General features: G+C 44.3%; 1 protein-coding gene across 3 annotated transcripts; it reads right to left on the minus strand.

Annotated features, from left to right (window-relative positions):
• Positions 1-1,790: 1,790 nt before the first annotated feature.
• On the minus strand, positions 1,791-9,439 carry myoz2b (myozenin 2b). Of its 3 annotated transcripts, none has more exons than XM_035417223.1 (6): positions 9,275-9,438; positions 7,493-7,609; positions 6,084-6,250; positions 4,806-4,923; positions 2,790-2,973; positions 1,791-2,166 (listed from the first exon to the last, which is right to left on the minus strand). In XM_035417223.1, exons 2-6 carry the CDS (start codon positions 7,572-7,574, stop codon positions 1,941-1,943), a joined length of 777 nt encoding a protein of 258 aa, XP_035273114.1. In that variant the 5' UTR covers positions 7,575-7,609; positions 9,275-9,438; the 3' UTR covers positions 1,791-1,940. The 3 variants fall into 3 exon arrangements, with proteins under 3 accessions (XP_035273114.1, XP_035273115.1, XP_035273116.1); XM_035417224.1 differs by having other exon boundaries at positions 9,301-9,437; XM_035417225.1 differs by lacking the exon at positions 7,493-7,609 and having other exon boundaries at positions 9,275-9,439.
• Between the last annotated feature and the right edge of the window lie 8,706 nt (positions 9,440-18,145).

The following is an 18,145-nucleotide window of genomic DNA, read 5'->3' on the forward strand; positions in this document are numbered from 1 at the left end:
TGATATGTGTGTGTGCGTGTGCGTGTGTGCATGTGTGTGTGCGTGTGTGTGTGTGAAACCATGTTATGAATATGAATTTAGAATTTTCTGATGAAAATGGGCATACGGGACCAAACAAACCGTGTCCTAGACCTCTTGACATCGTCATCTGTCCCCGTCATAAATAACCAATGAGAGGGTCCACCACCTCCGCTAAAGTGTCCGCTGCCGATGTTAATTTAGTCCACGGCAGTCGACCCGGGGGTATCGGGTGGCAGGGCGCCATGCGTGGAACCAGATCTGGGAAACAGGGAGCGCGCTCGCTGCTCCGTCACGCTCATCCGCGCTGGAGCGCCGTAGAAGCAGAGGCCGCCGCTGCCGAGGCCCGCTGTGGCTATTCAGCGCCGCCTGTTTACTGAGCTGCTGTGCTCTGCGTGCGTCACCTGCGCGACCCTCATCGAGCGCCTCGAGGGGGAGCAGCCCAGAGCCCAGCGGCTACAGTACCGCCCCTTTGTGACATCACACCTGTCGCTTCACCGAGAGGGCACCAGGTCTCTCCCCGGCCCTCCGGAAGGTTCTCCGTCGAGCCCCCCCCCCCCCCCCCCCCAGTCTGACGGGCGCACGTGTGGTCTCCGGTCTCATCCGGTCTCATCCGGCCGCGGCGGCTGTCCCAGGTGATCCGGCCTGTCGCCTGGGCTCCGCGTGTTTTCGGCGCGCGGCGGTAAAACAAACGGGATTTGTCAGTTTGACACGCGTCGAACCCTGAGGGCTGAAATAGTCGAGACCGCGCACGCCGGTGTGACATGAAGCTATTTATTGCCAATAGCGGTTGATTAATGCGGGGTTCACAGGGCAGTTCGGTGGCTGGCATAACTGTTCCCGGGATACAAATGGAAACTGTCAAGCAGCAAGGATCAACTCTCATGGCAGATTTCCACACCAAATACCAGTAAGCGCTACAGGCTACTATAAATGCAAATTAAATAGCTGTGGATTTAAAATGGTCAACATTTCTGACTATGTATATTCGTGTGACAGCATTTTGAATCCATCTTTCAGTCCGTTCCCATGTACAGTATAATATTAAATATCTATTTTTATGGTACAATAAAACACCTTCTTGTAGCACATTTAAAGTCACCTTATGTATACAGACCTTAGTAACATTAAACATGAAGCAAAAAAATAATAATTAACAGCATCAAAATATTCACACAAATTCTTTATAAATTGAAGAGACATTCCATTTTTGTTTTATACATGAAAAGTGAATTGGTAAAATAGTGTATTGGCCTCACAACTCAGGCACTTTACTGTTATTTACAAAAGAACATGTTGGGGCAATTCAGTCCTACTCCAGTGTGGGTTACCTTAACTGAGTCACAAATATCAGTTAAGTTGTTTATACATACATTACATGTGCGTTTAAATTCAGGAATACCTTATTTTCACATGGGGAAGTTGAGTTGGATAAAAATGAACTTTAAATTTAAGAGCTGCTGAACTTCTAATATTTGTCCAGTTTCAGAAAAAGTGAAGTAAATGTGTCAGCACATTTCAGCTGAAGGCCCCACTGGTTTTTTATTTTTTATTTTAAATTGAATGTGTGTAATTTATCATTTATAATTCATGGCACAATTCCGATATGGCAGCGGCGAAAGTTAAAGTGGAAAGTGCGGCACAGTAGCTCCCACCCTCCCCCACCCCCCCTCTAAAATGGAAGCTGTCTGTCCGCTCTGGTGTGCATCAACAATGGCGTGCCTCTGCTCTGACTGCACCACAGCGGGGGGTGGGGGTGGGGTGGGGGGGGGGGGAGGAAGAGGGGGAGGGGGGGAGCTTTTGGTGTGAGGCGACACATTTCGCGTGAGCCGTCTGTCTGTTTGAATCAATCACGCCCCTGTCAGGTCATCGGCGTAGATGGCGGCGGCGGCGATGGCGATGGCGACGGCGGTGGTGGCCGCTCAGAGGTCATCTGACTCCGGGACGTCCACCGGCTCCAGCCCCACGCTGGGGAGCACGAGGGGGACGCCGTCGGAAATCCAGCCCTGGGCCGTCCTGTTGAAGCTGGGCCGCTTGGACGCCGGGTCCTGGAGCTCAGGGTATTTGGGGGGGTTCAGGTCCACCTCGGGGAGCTTGAACGTTATCCCCCTGGGGGCTTTATCGAAACCTCCGAACGGAGTGGCAACCCTAGGGGGGCGGGAGGGGTGGGGGGAGGACACTGTGGTAAGGGTGACATCGTTCTGTACAGCCCTCTGCCAGTAACCTTCACAGGATGACCAGCGGCACATGGAAACGTTCGTGCTTTAGATTTACGGCATGCTGACAGTGGCTGTGCGCTCTCTATGAAAGACACTGCACTGCCCAGGGTCAGCTTATTCTGTTGTTCCCTATTCAACCTTTCTCCATTTTGCTAATTCGTGAGACCACAGTCAAGCTCCAGAGCAGGCCTGCCCAGTCGTGTTCCTGGAGATATACCGTCCTGTAGGTTTTCACTCCAACCCTAACGAAGCACACCTCATTCAACAGCTAGAGATCTCATTGAGCTGCTAATTAGCAGAATCAGGTGTGTCAAATTAGAGTTGAAATGAAAACCTTCAAGGATGATAGATCTCCAGTAACAGGGTTGGGCAGCCCTTCTCCAGAGCAATTATTCCTTATGACTCAGCGTAATGGGTAGGGTGCGGTATGAGAGGTAAGGAACTGAGCTTGTAACCTACCGGAGGTAAGACCCTTGAGAAGGGAACTTAACCTGAATTTTTTTTCAGCCCTGAATAAGCGTAAGTAGAGATGATTCTTTTTTTTTGTCCTACCTGTTAAAGCTCTTGAAGTCAGGGCCCTCTGGCTTGGGTTCAGGTACTGGCATTTTCACATTGAGCGTTTCAGCCAGGGTGGGATCATCGATGATGGCCTGTTCCCAAGGGGAGTGGTAGGATTTGGGGACGGCCGTGGTGTTGAACTTCTCGGAGGGGATGTCCTTCAAGGGCTCCCCGTAGCCTGAAACACACGCCAGTCTGCTGTGACCGCTAACCCTCCAAAGCCCCCTCACAGTATTCTGAACAGGAGTGCGATCTATTTTTTGTTGCGACAGGCTTAGACCCAGAGGGTTGTAGGTTTAGCCTCTGGCTCAACAGTACTGCTGTACCTGTGATTAAAGTACCGGATCAAAATTGCTTTGGTAGATATTTAGCCCAAACGAATGGACAGGGTATCAGAAAAGTTCTCTGTAGAGTTTCTGCAGTACAGGTGACTTAACCATCTAAGGTGTGAGGTTACAAAAATGTTATTAGAATGTTCTTAACTGAAAATTCTAATGCTGATGTAACAGTCACTACTGGTTGAAAGCAATTGAGTTCTAGAACACTGATTTAGAATTTTGGAGAAAAAAAGCATTCCAGAAAATCTACTTATCAAAGGGTTAAATATCTAATACAGACATTTTCCAGGGCTACTAAGTCAGTACAGAGTAGAACAGAATGTGGGCTGTGATCTTAAAGTAAACTAAAAAAACAACCTAGTTCATTCCTCAGTGTCTAAATTGGTACACGAAACAGTCTATTTAATGAGAGTATCATGTGTGCAGATACAGTATGAACTGCAGTCTGACCCTGAGGGGGCCCATTTGTGTTTTCCTCCTCTAACACTCAACGTGCCAGAAGGAATTTACTTCAGACACATGCTGGGCTTCCTATTTATATTTATGGTCTCATATTATAGAAATCTATTATGACTGCCGGGCCTCGGGTTGCACTGAGACTTTATGAGACAAAGATCGCGTTCTACGGCGAGTGACAGAGGGCATTTAAGGGGTTATGGTGGAGACTGCCGTAGGTGCTTCAACAGCACGCAAGGCAATGCCTCTGGACCACCTTAAGAGTGAAAAACACTCTCGGTTTTCACATCGCACAGGTGCATCTGGTTTGGAAAGAGCAATAATGGGGGGGGGGGGGGGGGGGGGGGGGGGCAGGGTGGCGGGGGGGGTGAAATGAGAAGCGCTCGATCGTTCAGCAAAAGGTGTGTCGCATTATCATTAGGCTTCCGCGACCCCATTTTCACGCCCGCAGCGTTCCTCTTTGGGGGGTGCGGTACATTAGAAGCACAGCCAGGCCTGGTGATGATGATGATGATGATGATGTATAATGAATCTGAATGCAGCGTGAGCTTGGGCTGGTGTGATGAGGAGTGGGCTAATGCGCTATGAGTTTTTGAGTGCAGTAAAATCAGTAATTACAGTACGGTGTCCCTTGTGGGGGGGGGGGGGGGGCTGGGGTAAAGACTGGAAATAGCAGCAACGCAAAGGCCGTGTTTATCTTGTGAAGTGCGAGGAGACGACTCGCCCAGTCCAGCGGGAGGAGGGGGGGGGGAGGGTGGCGCAGAGCTACAGGGTATCGGGTTAACCTAACCCCCCCCCCCCCCTTTCGGGCCAGCACCCCCCGCTGATGATTTTTAGAGAAGACGAGAGACAGCGGGACAGGAAGTGTCTGGCATGCTGTGTGCCGAGATGTGTCGCCTGACAGGACTGCCACGTCCCCGTGAGGACGCCCACGCTCGCCAATTAATTTTCTGGAAATTAATTCCGGTAATTTTTTTGGGACTTTTGCGGTGTGACACCTAGAAGGAATGTCCTGGTGGAACTCAGCACAGGCCAAGTGAATTACAACAACTGCAGAGAGGCTCAGTTGTGACGACCCCACATTACCTATGAAAAGAGCGGCAAAAACAAAACCGCTGAACATGTAGCGCGACTCCTCTGAAGTTCTGTTTCAGGGGGTGTTTCAGTTGTTCTGTTTCAGGGGGGACTCAGGGATGAGGGGGACCCCCCCCCTTACCTGGGGCGATGGATTCCGGGTTTGCGGAGTTCCTCGGATCTGGGGTGTTGGGGGGCGTCTTGGCTTCCGCGTCATTCCCCTCGCCCGCCGTTCCGTTGTTCTGAGCTTGGACGTCGTTCTGAGGAGAAAGAGGCCCTATTTTTAAATTCCGACAGGACCCGGACTCACCCTCGATAGAACATCGATCCCCACGTGAGAAGTCCGTTAACGCTTTTCACCCCATCGGCTGTGTCACTCAACCCGGTGTGACCTGCGCCTCAAATGAACCGTGGACGTCAAACAACTGCGACCTTTTCCGAAAGGAAGAAGCGAACCTCGCAATCAAACTTATCCGCAGATGGTGTAGGTGTATCCGCAGAAGTCTCGGTGACAGCTATTCAAAGTCTGACCTACCCCAAAGTCCCCTGTGATTATCTGGCTTAAAGGGCCTAGTGTTGGGAGAAGAGCTCTCGACAAGCTCAGCATTCAGGGGGTGTAACACAAGCAAACTTCCAGATCGTTGCGTACGCTTGAGTCTAACGGTAGTGCGAGTGAACGTTTGACTCGTTAAACGTTTCAGGCATTAAAAGCCTCTGCAGATTGACTCCTGTCGCCGCCGGGCAATCTTCCTTTTCCGAGTTTGGATAGCGTCGTTCCACGAGCCAATCGGAGCGAAGGCACGTCAACGGACACCGATAAAACCAAGTGGCGGCCTTTCACCGAAGAGAGCTGGCGTCTGCCCCATGGGCGCTGAGGACTGGCAGAGATAGGCACAGGTCCAAGATCAGCTTCCCCACCAGCAGTCCTGACTCTAAAAACAAGGAGCTGAAGACATTAAACTGATCTCAGATCAGCACCTGTGGAGGTTCCGCCCAGACTCCCCAGTAAAGGACAACGACAGGGCATTGGGTCTGCTGCTTTTTCCTATAACTCCCATGCCAAACAGAGCCACTGTTCACTCAGATAATATCTCATTCGACTGTTTAGTCTCTCAGGAGTGTATTACTTTTTTCATGTTGTGTCAATGTGAATGGATGTACAAGGGAGAATGTTTGTGTTTGCATGCAAGTGTACATATACGTGCATGTGGGTATATGTATATGGATATGACATATACATATGACATGTATGAAATACTGGTTTATAAATTATAGGTATGGAATAGTTGTGCATGTAGCTTATAGCTAGTTGTGCATTGCAGATTATAGGTATGGTATAGTTGTACATGTAGCTGTATATGTGTTTATGTCCTTTGTTTGTGTATGAATGTTTGTATATATATTTTTTAAAAACCCTTACGTTCAGCTGTACGTTGGCTTCGTTCTGTATGCTCTCGAAGGTGTATTTATCCGACCTCCTCTGTCGCATCTTGAAGAGGCGGGACCCCCTGTTGGACAACAGGGAGAGCTCCTCCAGCATGATGTCTTTCGGGGTACACAGCTTCTTCCCCAAATCCATGGTGTCTCCTAGAGGACAGAGAGCAGACGGGAAATTTTTTAAAATGAAGGTAGAAAGAGGCCCGTCGCTGGTGGGGTGAAAGCAGGTGATGATTCCAGGGGCTTACAGCTTGGGGAGGGAAAATTAATTAGTGTTATTAAAAAAAGGGGGGGTCCCAGAGCAATCAGGAGGTCTAGAATTCCTAGCTATGCCCCTGGGTGGGAAAGGCGAAACGTGTAAAAGGGTCCCTGGCTTGTTGATGCTGTTGGTGTGAAACAGCGTGTGGTGGCTTCCCTGGCCTTCTCTGGTCTATTCAAAACACCCAACCCCCCCCCCCCCCCCAGGGAGGAAACCCTGAGTATCACCAGAACTCCATTTCCTCTGAAAGGGAATCTGATCCCAACCACGGCTGTCGCTCTCTCCTCAGAACGATCAACAAAGGCTGCTTTCTCAAAATGTACACTGATGTCACCTTGCCCTTACGAACGATGCACTCTTCCCACAGATCAAGGCTGCCACTCTCATCTGATAACACAACTTTTAAGTTGTTTTGAATTCAATAAGTTAATATTAGATACATATTCATTTCTAAAAATGTGCAGGGGTAGTTTGAATCAGAGAAAACCTCTTCAAACCATCTCTTAATGCATTTCAGGCGTCAGATTATGAATGTTCCAGTAATGTTGTCACCAGTTATTATTACCAGATAATTAAGCAGTCAAATTGTCTTCACCATAATGGTTTTTTTTGGATAATCTGCACGTGCTCCTAAGACCAGGGTCAACGACCCTCGCATATTCTTCATCATGTGACACCTAGGTGCTCATCTACAGCCTAAGTGGATGTAATGGGGAACCTTTTCACCTCTAAAGCCCGTTTCTTCTTTAATGCGTCTATAGAAGCAGGTCCCGAAAAAAAAACGGTGCTTATGGAGATGTCAGTGTCCGATCAAAAGCCGAAAGGATATCCTGGCGGAATGTATCTCAGCTGTTTTGGATCTTCGTGCCTTCCCTGGTTGGCCTATGCAGTTGTTCCCGCCAGAAATAGACGCTTGAAAAAGGACGACTACAAAAGGATTAGCGGCCGCTGGCAGCGCTTCGTCCCGTTAACTTATTTATGGCCATCGAGAGAAGAGCTGCAGAATAGCATTCTGAACGGCCGATTAGCATGTGTCCCTCAAACGGAGGGGCGGGTGGGCGTGTGTGCGCGCGCGTGTGTGTGTGTGTGTGCGTGTGCGTCACAGTGCTGCCAGCGTTAGGCTCTGTCCATACCGTTGGAGCCCTGGACCTCTCGACAGATAGCGGCCGCCTGCATCTTCCGCTCTCTGGCCGACAGGGTGCTGAATCGGGACATGGCGATTAAGGATGGGGCCGGCGCGATGCTAAACCCTGCGAAACAATCGGGAACACACACACAAAAAAGAGAGGAACACAGCATGTACGTTCCTTTCCGCTGACTTGGAAAAAAAAAAAAAAAAGAAGAAGAGAGAGAATGCGTCGCCGCAGATTATTTTCGGGGAGATTGCTGGAGGAGCGCTATCAATTGTCTACCCCCCTCGCGGCTTCCCAGTGGAAAACGTTTGAGATTTCCCAGGATGATTCACCGGACATCTTAAAAGGGCGACGTCAGCGCTTCCTTTTTAAACGTCCCTGAGCTGAATTTCAGCCGTACCTAGTACTGACATGCCACTGGATATTAAAAAAAAGAGTGCTCTGTGGCATGCGCTGGCTGTGGAACCTGGTCACCGTGGCGACTGCACTGAAGTAATTCTTTCCATTCGACGCGCTCTGCACGTGAGCACACCTTGCCTCAGACTCTCAGAGGTCCAAATCCAACTCAAATTCATAGGCAGTTGTCAGACAGTGTAAGGGTTAAAGGTACTTTAGTGGCGACGCTGAACACACGCTATAACCCCCCCATCCCCCCCCCCAACCCACCCCCCGGCCTGCCCATGCCACCCGAAACCGTACTGTCCCACGGCACCTGTGTCTGCAAGAAATTGCCCACCTCTATATATATAGATGTCTCACATTGTGTCACCATTATTTATATCCAGTAGAACAACCCCCTGAATTATACAGAAATACAATTCAATTTTTCCTCTATTTTAGCACATGGGTTTTATTCAATTGTCGCCATTAAATAAATTATGCCTTAAAACATTTTTATGCCATATTTGCCAGGAATCACCTCCAATGGCAAAGAGTGAAAAAGGACAGACAGAACACACTTAGACAGGGGTGCCCAGGTTTCCAAGCACCCCAAAACAAACAGATAGATACACATCAATCCCGTATTGCTGTCGGTTTTTGTCCTGAAATGGACTATGGGTAACACTGTGGACAGGTCTGACAGGTCCCCACAAAGGGATCGCCACAAAGGCACAGGCACGGCTACAGCAGTTAACCTCTAAATCTGCCCTTCAGTGCCTGCTGGGGGCTCACAGGCTTTCCCTCCGGTTTCTCGTGACATTCCCCACGGATCAATCCCGCAGATTTCCATGACAGCACATCAGCCGGGATTGATCCTGCTTCTATAGTAAGAGCGGTCTTCACAACTTTTAAAACCCCAAAGCCAGACACTCTCGAGCCAAAACACCAGGGAGAAGCCATAAACTACAAACTGACCTGTGCTTGTACAGACTGACGTTATTAACAGTACAGAAATTATTCAAGCTTTAACCATCAGTAAATTACTCAAATATCACAACAGTCACATTGAGAATTGGCCGTTGCTTTTTATGAAGCCCTTAACAACTGACTCTAAACCCTGCAACTAAGAAACACAAAACAATTTTTTTTTTAAGTTTCTGAACGATAAGAGCAAGTTTTAAGCTCATGAGAGGTGCGTGGGTCAGTGGCGGACGGCGAGCGCGTTGTGGCAAAGCGCAGGACGCTGGTTATCATTGAGCAGACCTCTGAAAGCGACGGTGCGAGCGTTGGTCAGTTTTTTTGTTTTTTCCGCGGTGCGGCTGAAGCCCTTCCACAGCGGCCCGGCGTTGGAGACGGACAGCCGACAAAAACAGGCACACCTGCGGTGGGCAGGTCCCTTACCTGCGCGGACGTCCCAGCTGCCTCACCTTCAGAGGGTATCCTTGGAGCGAGCGCGGAGCTCAGGGGTCAACCTGGGTGCTTGGACTGCCCAGATCTCCACACTCCCCAGAACTGAGGCCAACCGGGGGGGTTGTCAGTGTGTGTCTGTTGTCACCGGTATGCAGCTTACATCAAGAGGCTAAATATAGCGCTCACCATCCCACTACCACACACACGCACATACACACGCACACACACACGTACATCCACACAGAGATACACATGAGCATGCATGCGCACACACACATACACATACACATACACACACACTCATACACATACATACACACATGCACAAGCATACACATGCACACAACACAAACATACACACACACACACATACCCACATACCCACACACACACAGACACGCACACACGCGCATCACATTGGCGCATGAGGTGAACATGCGTGAGTAGTTGTGACGAGTGGAAGGTGTGTGTAGCGGATGGTCAAGGCTGCCATACCACATTCTCCTCAAGTCTGGGGGGGGGGGATGAAGTGAAGGTGGGGAGGGGCAGAGGTATTGTTCCTCTGACACGTCCAAGAACGTGAGTTTCCAGGACGCTTGGAATCAACTCAGGTAAGCAGCCAAGACATCCGCAGTGCCCTGCTCCGCCCCCCACACACCAGTGCACAGAAGGGGCGGGGCTGGGAGATTACACATGTCCCCTCCTCCTCCCCTGACCCCCCCCCCCATTCCCCCTTGGATGGCAGGTAAAGCTGCAAATCCGCCGTTTAAAGCGAGAAGCCCCCGAAGGTCAAACGGCGGGGGTTTATTCGGAGTTTAAACGGGGGGGGGGGGGGGGTGGGGGGGTGGGTCCCGGGCCCTCGAACGTGGGCCTTACCCGCTTCCTGCGCATGGGGTCTCCCAAGGTCACCTCCGCACAGGCATACACAACGAGGGGTCCCTCTTGCGTAACGATTCCCCACAACACCCCAGGACCGGCCCGAGCCGCGGTCAGCTGACCGCCTCAGTGTCTGCTCCTTAATCTCCGGGAGAGGACGATCAGGCAGTTCCCCCGGAACTTCAGACGGAGTGGCGAGAATCTTTTTTTTTCCCATTTCTTCATGTCATGTTAAGACCTAAGCTGAATCGCATAAGGCAGAGGTACGGTGGTCTGTATCGGGGCACACTCAGAATGGTTAATGTCCTAAAGCCGAGAGAAGAGGGGAAAGCCTCTTCAGACAGGTCAGTCGCTGATGGAGGGAACAAACGTTGAGAAGGTTCGACATTATTCGTGGTTTATGGGCAAAAAGTAAATATCCTAAAATAATCAGAATCATCTATTATTAGATTAGTTGTTATCTGTAATAAAATGGGAGGTGAGCTTTATGTTGTATGCACAGCATTTATTATGTTAATTACTGTAACATATTGTCACATATATTATGTTAATAATTGTAATTATGTTAAGATACATCACTACATTACATATCAATCTGACTGAAATTCCACTATACACACAATTTTTTGAAATATAGTTTAAGATCCTGTTGAATTTTTTTGTTTTATCTAAGCACTCAGGGAACACTATGCTCTAGCAACAGGCAAAACAACTGGGGAGGAACTGCTAAAAATAGTATCCCAGCATTCTCTTGTACAAAGGGCTTGTATGACACGCTTCACAAGAGATGGCAGCCCTTCTCACTACGACAAGCAGGAGGCACAATATCGTGATACATTTCTCCCTACAGTGAGTAGTTATAATGGTTGCATGGCTGTGAGAAAATGTCATGCAGATACGACAGAACATTTCACAGTGAAATTAGTGGGAAATTGCAGGTGCTTTGTTTTATTTTTAAAAACACGTGTGTACATTTGTCTGTCTTGTAAGCTGTGATGTGATCTTGCGAAATCAAATATTGCCATGCGTATCGTGTCAGTCGTTGCATATTTAATTAAGATCATAACAAATTGAATACATACCCAGTTCCTAGATAAATATGTCAGATGAAGATACTTTGAATTCCTAGGTTTTTTTGCTCATTTTTAAATTTTTTCATAAATATATGTAGAAAAGTATTCACAATGACATGCTTTAGAACAAGCAGCACATTTTAAGTAAACCATCTTATGCACTTTAGACCATTTAGAAATGAGTCTGTTTTTTTCCCGTTATATTTTGCTGAGTCAATGTGGTTAAAGATAAGATCATTGAGTTTGTGACAAAAAAAGAGTTTACAACAGTAGCTTCAAAAGGTTATTATTAGCTTCCCGAGCCGACTCTCTATGATTATGCAGCTGTCTCCTTGGTAACTAGTCTTCTGCATATTGTACTGGATGTGCTGTCAGACAGTCTGCCTGAACAGTGATCTAACAGTGAATAAAACAAGCTGCTTGTGAGAGCAGGGAGTGAAACAGTATGTAAGAACACTGGCTCTCTAACCTTGCCCCTTCCCTCTCGTCAACAACGAGAATCAACCCTGTAAAGGGGTAAGAACGTGAATAGGCGATTAAAATTGAACATTCTAATGCTGATGTAACAATCACTACTGGTGACTGAAAGCAATGGAGTTCTAGAACTCTGACTTAATAGTTTTGAAAAATATATAATGTGTAAAAATGAACAATGATTTTGCTAGCAATAGGCCTATTTCACAAGATGGCGACCAAAACCAATTCTGAATATATAAATTCAATTTCTGAATATATAAATTCAATTCTGGATATATAAGTACAATTCCTGAATATATAAATTCAATTCCCGAATATATAAGTACAATTCTGAATATATAAATTCAATTTCTGAATATATAAATTCAATTCTGGATATATAAGTACAATTCCCGAATATATAAATTCAATTTCCGAATATATAACTTCAATTCTGAATATATAAATTCAATTTCTGAATATATAAATTCAATTCTGGATATATAAGTACAATTCCCGAATATATAAATTCAATTTCCGAATATATAACTTAAATTCTGAATATATAAATTCAATTTCTGAATATATAAATTCAATTCTGGATATAGAAGTACAATTCCCGAATATATAAATTCAATTTCCGAATATATAACTTCAATTCTGAATATATAAATTCAATTTCTGAATATATAAATTCAATTCTGGATATATAAGTACAATTCCAGAATATATAAATTCAATTTCCGAATATATAACTTCAATTCTGAATATATAAATTCAATTCTGGATATATAAGTACAATTCCCGAATATATAAATTCAATTTCCGAATATATAACTTCAATTCCGAATATATAACTTCAATTCTGAATATATAAATTCAATTTCTGAAAATATAAATTCAATTCTGGATATATAAGTACAATTCCCGAATATATAAATTCAATTTCCGAATATATAACTTCAATTCCGAATATATAACTTCAATTCTGAATATATAAATTCAATTTCTGAATATATAAATTCAATTCTGGATATATAAGTACAATTCCCGAATATATAAATTCAATTTCCGAATATATAACTTCAATTCCGAATATATAACTTCAATTCCGAATATATATATATATAACTCGGTTTATAATCAGGCATATCACAAGACAGCCCTTTTTACTTTTTGAATAATTTCTTTTTTTTTCTTCATGGGCTACTGAGTGAGAAAAACAAGTTTAACATTAGCATCAGTAAAATTTGACAGTACAATCAAGGATAAGCAAACAAAAACGTTAAATAATTAAAATTTGAATGAGGCAATAATTCGGACTTCATTAAGGGGTCCTTATTTTCTTGGTATTAGGACCTTTCAAGTAGGGGCACCAAATTTCACAGGGAATGGCCCAAAGAGCTAGAGAAACAGAAAATAATCTCTTAACCAGCGAGAGTTTCATAGAAACCCTTGCTGCAGCATGCGACAGAATACCGTGTTATGGCTCAATGGCAAGCTCCAGCGCACACCAAACTACGGAGGAAGAGGTCTGCACGCTATTTCGCCGAGGCTCTCAACCAGGCGAACGTTTCCCTGCTCCTGTTTACAACCTGAGGCAATTCTCCAAACCTTCGCCTGGTTGAGAGCCTCGGCGAAATAGCATGCAGACCTCTTCCTCCGTAGTTTGGTGTGCGCTGGAACTTGGAATGTCATAAAATCAGTTAGCGAGCTATATGTTATGTTATGATTAGCAAATTACGTTTTAGCCAGCTAGCTTGTTAGCAAGCACATATTTGGATATTCAATGTTGAAACTGCAGATGCACGTTTATTTTAGTTGTTAATTGTAATTACAAAATGTATTGACAGACATCGTGACAAGCCTACTTAAGATATATCAGCTGATTTAAAAATGTGTGGGTAGTTTTTATCAGCGATGAAAACAAACAGCTCGGTAGTGAACTGAACACCATTACACAGGCGATCTGACAAGCAATATAAATCTTTATTAGAACAGTAAGTACAGCACAAACATGTCACAAAATAGTAACGGTAGTACAAAACTTAATTCAGAGATATTTCACTTCGGTATAATAACATAAGTAATTTTGTGGAGCCTAACACATTGTACTTGCATAGCATTTGCCTCCCCTGTTGACCGTCAACGTTAACAGAATCGCTTTTCCTCACAGTTGTCAGGCTCCCTATTCATTCATTTTCGGGACAACCGAGAGGAACAGAGACGCTGTTAACGGACAGCAGATGTTGCTTCACGCTACGAAAACACAATGGAGTCGCCTCCAGAAAAGAATTTATGTCGAAGTGAAACATCTCTTTAATCGGCTAACTTGATGTGGTTAGCAAGCTAGCTATTTAGCTTTCTGGTGAACCAGAGCTAACGTTATACTTACCTTCATAACCGAATATAAACTTCTCAAAAAATAATTTATAGCCCTTGTCCAGTTTAGACCGCTTAACGTTCACCGGCAATGCTTCGACAATGCGGATAACATCGGACAGTGAACGTTGGCAGAGCTATCAGGGACTGTGAGAACACACGTCGCTGTTTAGGCTCAATTTTTCGCTGTCAGAAATGGACTTGCGTCCGTAGCAACGGTAACCGGAAACAAAGTATCCCTACATCCGGTTTTGGTCGCCATCTTGTGAAATAGGCCTACCGTCACCCTAATTCAGTTCCGTCTTGTTGAGGATGTCAATGTTTTCAGAAGATGCATGGGATAGAGTTCTGTGGATTGCAGAACAGTGATGTGTCTTGTGATGTCACAACAGTCTAAGAGCAGTGATGTGTCTTGTGATGTCACACCAGTCTGAGAGGAATCACATTGTAATACTTCATACAGTTAAAAACAGTCGGTTGGGTCCTAGTATAGCCTAATGCCTCCAGATTGCCATCCTGCTGTACAGTGGGCCCATGGGATTAAAACACATTAAACACATTAAGATTAAAAGTTATGCATGTTCCTAGTATCTGTTTCCTCTTACTTCCCTGTTCAATAATTTGAAACTGCGTCACTGCAGGCTTCCATCCATTTAAATTATTCATTTTTATCCCCTTTATTTTTAACCTTTATTTTAACACCATATTGTTAATTAATGTTGCATTTATAATGATGGCACTTAATGTTTAGGATTTAAAGAGCTGTGTAGGGTCACACAATCACATGCTCCTCTCTGAAACATGTACCACCAAGTACATGAGTGAGCCAACCCAGCAGCTCACAAGCTGTGTCATTTATCACTGTTTATCATTAGTTAAAATTTCTTTTCAAATTTCTTTTTTTTATTTTTTATTTGTCATATCCAATCCCACCCAAATTTGGTGTGCCCAATTTGCAAACTATGCACAAGCACACTCATACACGGCCCCTGCTGCTGGCTCGGGAGAGTGAAGGCAATGCGCGGTTCTCCTCCAAAATGCGTACCTGCCAGCTGCTTCTTTTCACACCGCAGCCACGTGCCACACATGGGCGGAGCAGGGAATGGAGGAGACCCAATCATACGCGTGTGCACAGAGAGAGAGCTGGCCACGGATGCCCAGATAAGCCTGCAGGAGTCACGCGAGCAGTGAACGATGTTATATATCCTTACCGACTGTATCCCGCCCACATCCCTGAGTGACATGAAGCCAATTATGCGCTGTTCCTGTGGGGTTGCCGGACTCAGATGCCACGGGCAGGGGTCGGTGCTTTTGAGTGAGCTACCCAGCAGCCCCGAAAATCTCAAATCAGTATTCTTATCGTTCAACTTTTTCCACTGGACACACAGAGCCCACTGACCACACTACCCATGTCCAGCCGTCTCATTTAGATTTACATTCATATTTTTACGACCACCCCCCCACACCCCCCTCCCCCCCGCCATCCCACCCCTCCAACCAGGATAGAGAGGCTTGGGAACTAGCTGACAGAAGATAAATGGTTTTTAAGTCATACCCATAAAGCAAAACTAACTTGGTGCGTTTAAGTGTGAGAAGCATTCCTTGCTATGAATAGGTGAGATTTACGCTGGTGACGCTCGTAAACAAAGGAATGCGTTGTACCATCTCTCACCTTGCCCAGGGTAATGCTTTATGTCCAGGAAACATTCTGCATGGGTAACACAAATAATACAAATGTCACTTTGCTGCATAGCACGCAGCATCATTAGTAAATCTATTCAAAGCTGTTCGGAGCGAAACTTCTATAACGAAATATGGTGGTCACTGTTCCTAAAACGGAACTAAATAATTTACAATGGTGTTTAGTTTTTTGTACTGTCAAGCAGAAATGTTTGTTTGACATCACCATGAGTGTATAAATATCGCACACATGCCAAAGCTATTTCACTTCCGTTTACCTGTCTATGTATAAAAGTGCTTAGATATTTCAGTCCAATTGTGAAAGTGCATCTGATTTTATAATCGTCATGAGAAAGTCACTTCCTCATTCATTCTGAGCATGTTACCATTTATAAAGAAAACTCCACAGCCACTCATTAACTGTGCAGATGCTGAAAAAGTGTTTAATGACAATTATTTTAACTTCACATTTTTGTCCATTTCTTTCATAAAATACAGTCAAAATGCAACTTAATATTCAATTAGCGCACGTCACATGCTTTCACAAGAAGACCTTGCAAGGCCACATGAAACACACCACCAAAACCTGATTTTAAATAAAGCTTTGGTTTGAAACCAAGATATCCTAGCAACAAAAATATAAATAAAAAAATTCAAACTGCAGTGCTCCAGAGCAGTGACAATTCACATCAGGACATTGGATGGCATAAAACAGAGCATTTCACAAAAAATCACGAAGACAATGTACTTTGAAACTGTTATTTTTTAAAAATGTGATTATACCATTTTCCGCATATTAAAACAAAAGTGGATTAAAAATGTGTTTTATAATTGGCGTGAATTTTCAATATAAAGGGAAATTAAAGCTCTGCGCGAACAGATCTCTGTTTTTGTTGAAACACAGAACAACCAAGAATTATCAGGCAAACATAATGTAATCATAATGCAAGCCACAAGAAGATGATGCAAAACATTTGTTCAATAAAATCCAATAAACATGGAAAACGTACATGCTTTGTGTATGCCATTTTCCAAGTGAATATGCTTCAATACATCTTCAAGAATTTTTGTTTCAATTAGAACAAAAGGAAATCCATTTCCTTCTGCAATGCAACAAGAACACACTGTACATTCAAAAATAACATAATAAGGTTAATATGACTAGGTGTTAGTGTAACAGTCACGTGACACTTGTCAGGCAAAGTAAGTCTTGTTGGTAATTAGTAAATGGAATTACAAAATCTCTCTGTCAATCTACCAGGCTGTGTGAAACAGCATGGAGAGGCACAGAATAAAGTCATCTGGCAAAAATATAACTATATATATTTATTTAAACTATTTTAACCTGTTTATTAATTCATTTAATCTCTCTTTATTTAATGTCTTATGTAACAGCCAACCACCTGTGTTGAATTATACATTTATCTATCTATCACACATTTCAAGCCATGTTACGACCCAGGAAATATTACATGCCTTAATTCAATCTTACAGACACAGTGGTTAATGACTCTCCCACTCCTGTCCCCCATTTCCTCACTGTACAGGACCTCTGTCGCACTGTATAAACCTGCTCATGAATACTGACAAAAAGATAGTAAAGTTCACAGAGATTAAAAACGAAGTGCAGGAGCACCCTCAGTCAGACTGTAGTAAATATATTTTATTTCATTCTGTAAAAAACTGTCTCAGGACTGGTATTGAATAAGTGACCTCGATACAGTGGAATGTACTTTCTAAAGCTACTTTTGTTTGATTTGAGGAGACATTTTTCTTGCACAATATTATTATTGTTGCATCGTTATTCTACAGCAATTCTATCTTGTTATTTCTACAGTGACAAATATAACTTTTCAGTTTTGTATGTTTCTGGTCTGATGCCACCATGTCGAAAACAATGTCTAGCATCCACTCTGTCTGATATTATGAATTCTGACATGTTAAGCCATGTGGATTGTAGGAAAGCCTCCCTTGTAACTCTGCAAAGTACATTTTTTCAGATTGTCACAGACTGTGAAAGCTCACAATGATGTTAGACAGGGACGTCTCTAGGGTGTTGCTACATAGATAACTGCAACTTCCCTGCGAATAACAATATCAAGCAACTATTATTTATTGTAGAAAACTTGCATTAACAACTTGGAATGAACAATTCTGGAAGTCTGTGAGATTATAAAAAAATATGTTATGTAATCAGCAAAAAAAAAAAAAAAACTTACACTACACTTCAGTGAAAATGAAGCACAAACCAAAATGGTGGAATATTTACCTCTTCCTTTGATTGCACATATAAGCCTCCCAAAAAATGATATTCATTCTCAGCTGAACTGACTTCCTACTCAAAGCAACCTTTTTAAAAAAAAAAAAACGAATACATCTCAGCTCTGCGTCACAT

The sequence above is a fragment of the Anguilla anguilla genome, chromosome 5 (genome assembly GCF_013347855.1).
Source record: "Anguilla anguilla isolate fAngAng1 chromosome 5, fAngAng1.pri, whole genome shotgun sequence".
In the NCBI taxonomy this organism is placed as follows: Eukaryota; Metazoa; Chordata; class Actinopteri; order Anguilliformes; family Anguillidae; genus Anguilla; species Anguilla anguilla.

Bases quoted from the DNA above. Each gene is read 5' to 3' on its own strand.
- myoz2b (XM_035417223.1), bottom strand. From the start codon at position 7,574: ATGTCCCGATTCAGCACCCTGTCGGCCAGAGAGCGGAAGATGCAGGCG. The intron at 2,974-4,805 runs GTAAGGGGGGGG...CGTGTGTTTCAG, and splicing joins CCCGGAATCCATCGCCCCAG to GCTACGGGGAGCCCTTGAAG. The intron at 2,167-2,789 runs GTAGGACAAAAA...CCGCCCCCCTAG, and splicing joins GACTTCAAGAGCTTTAACAG to GGTTGCCACTCCGTTCGGAG.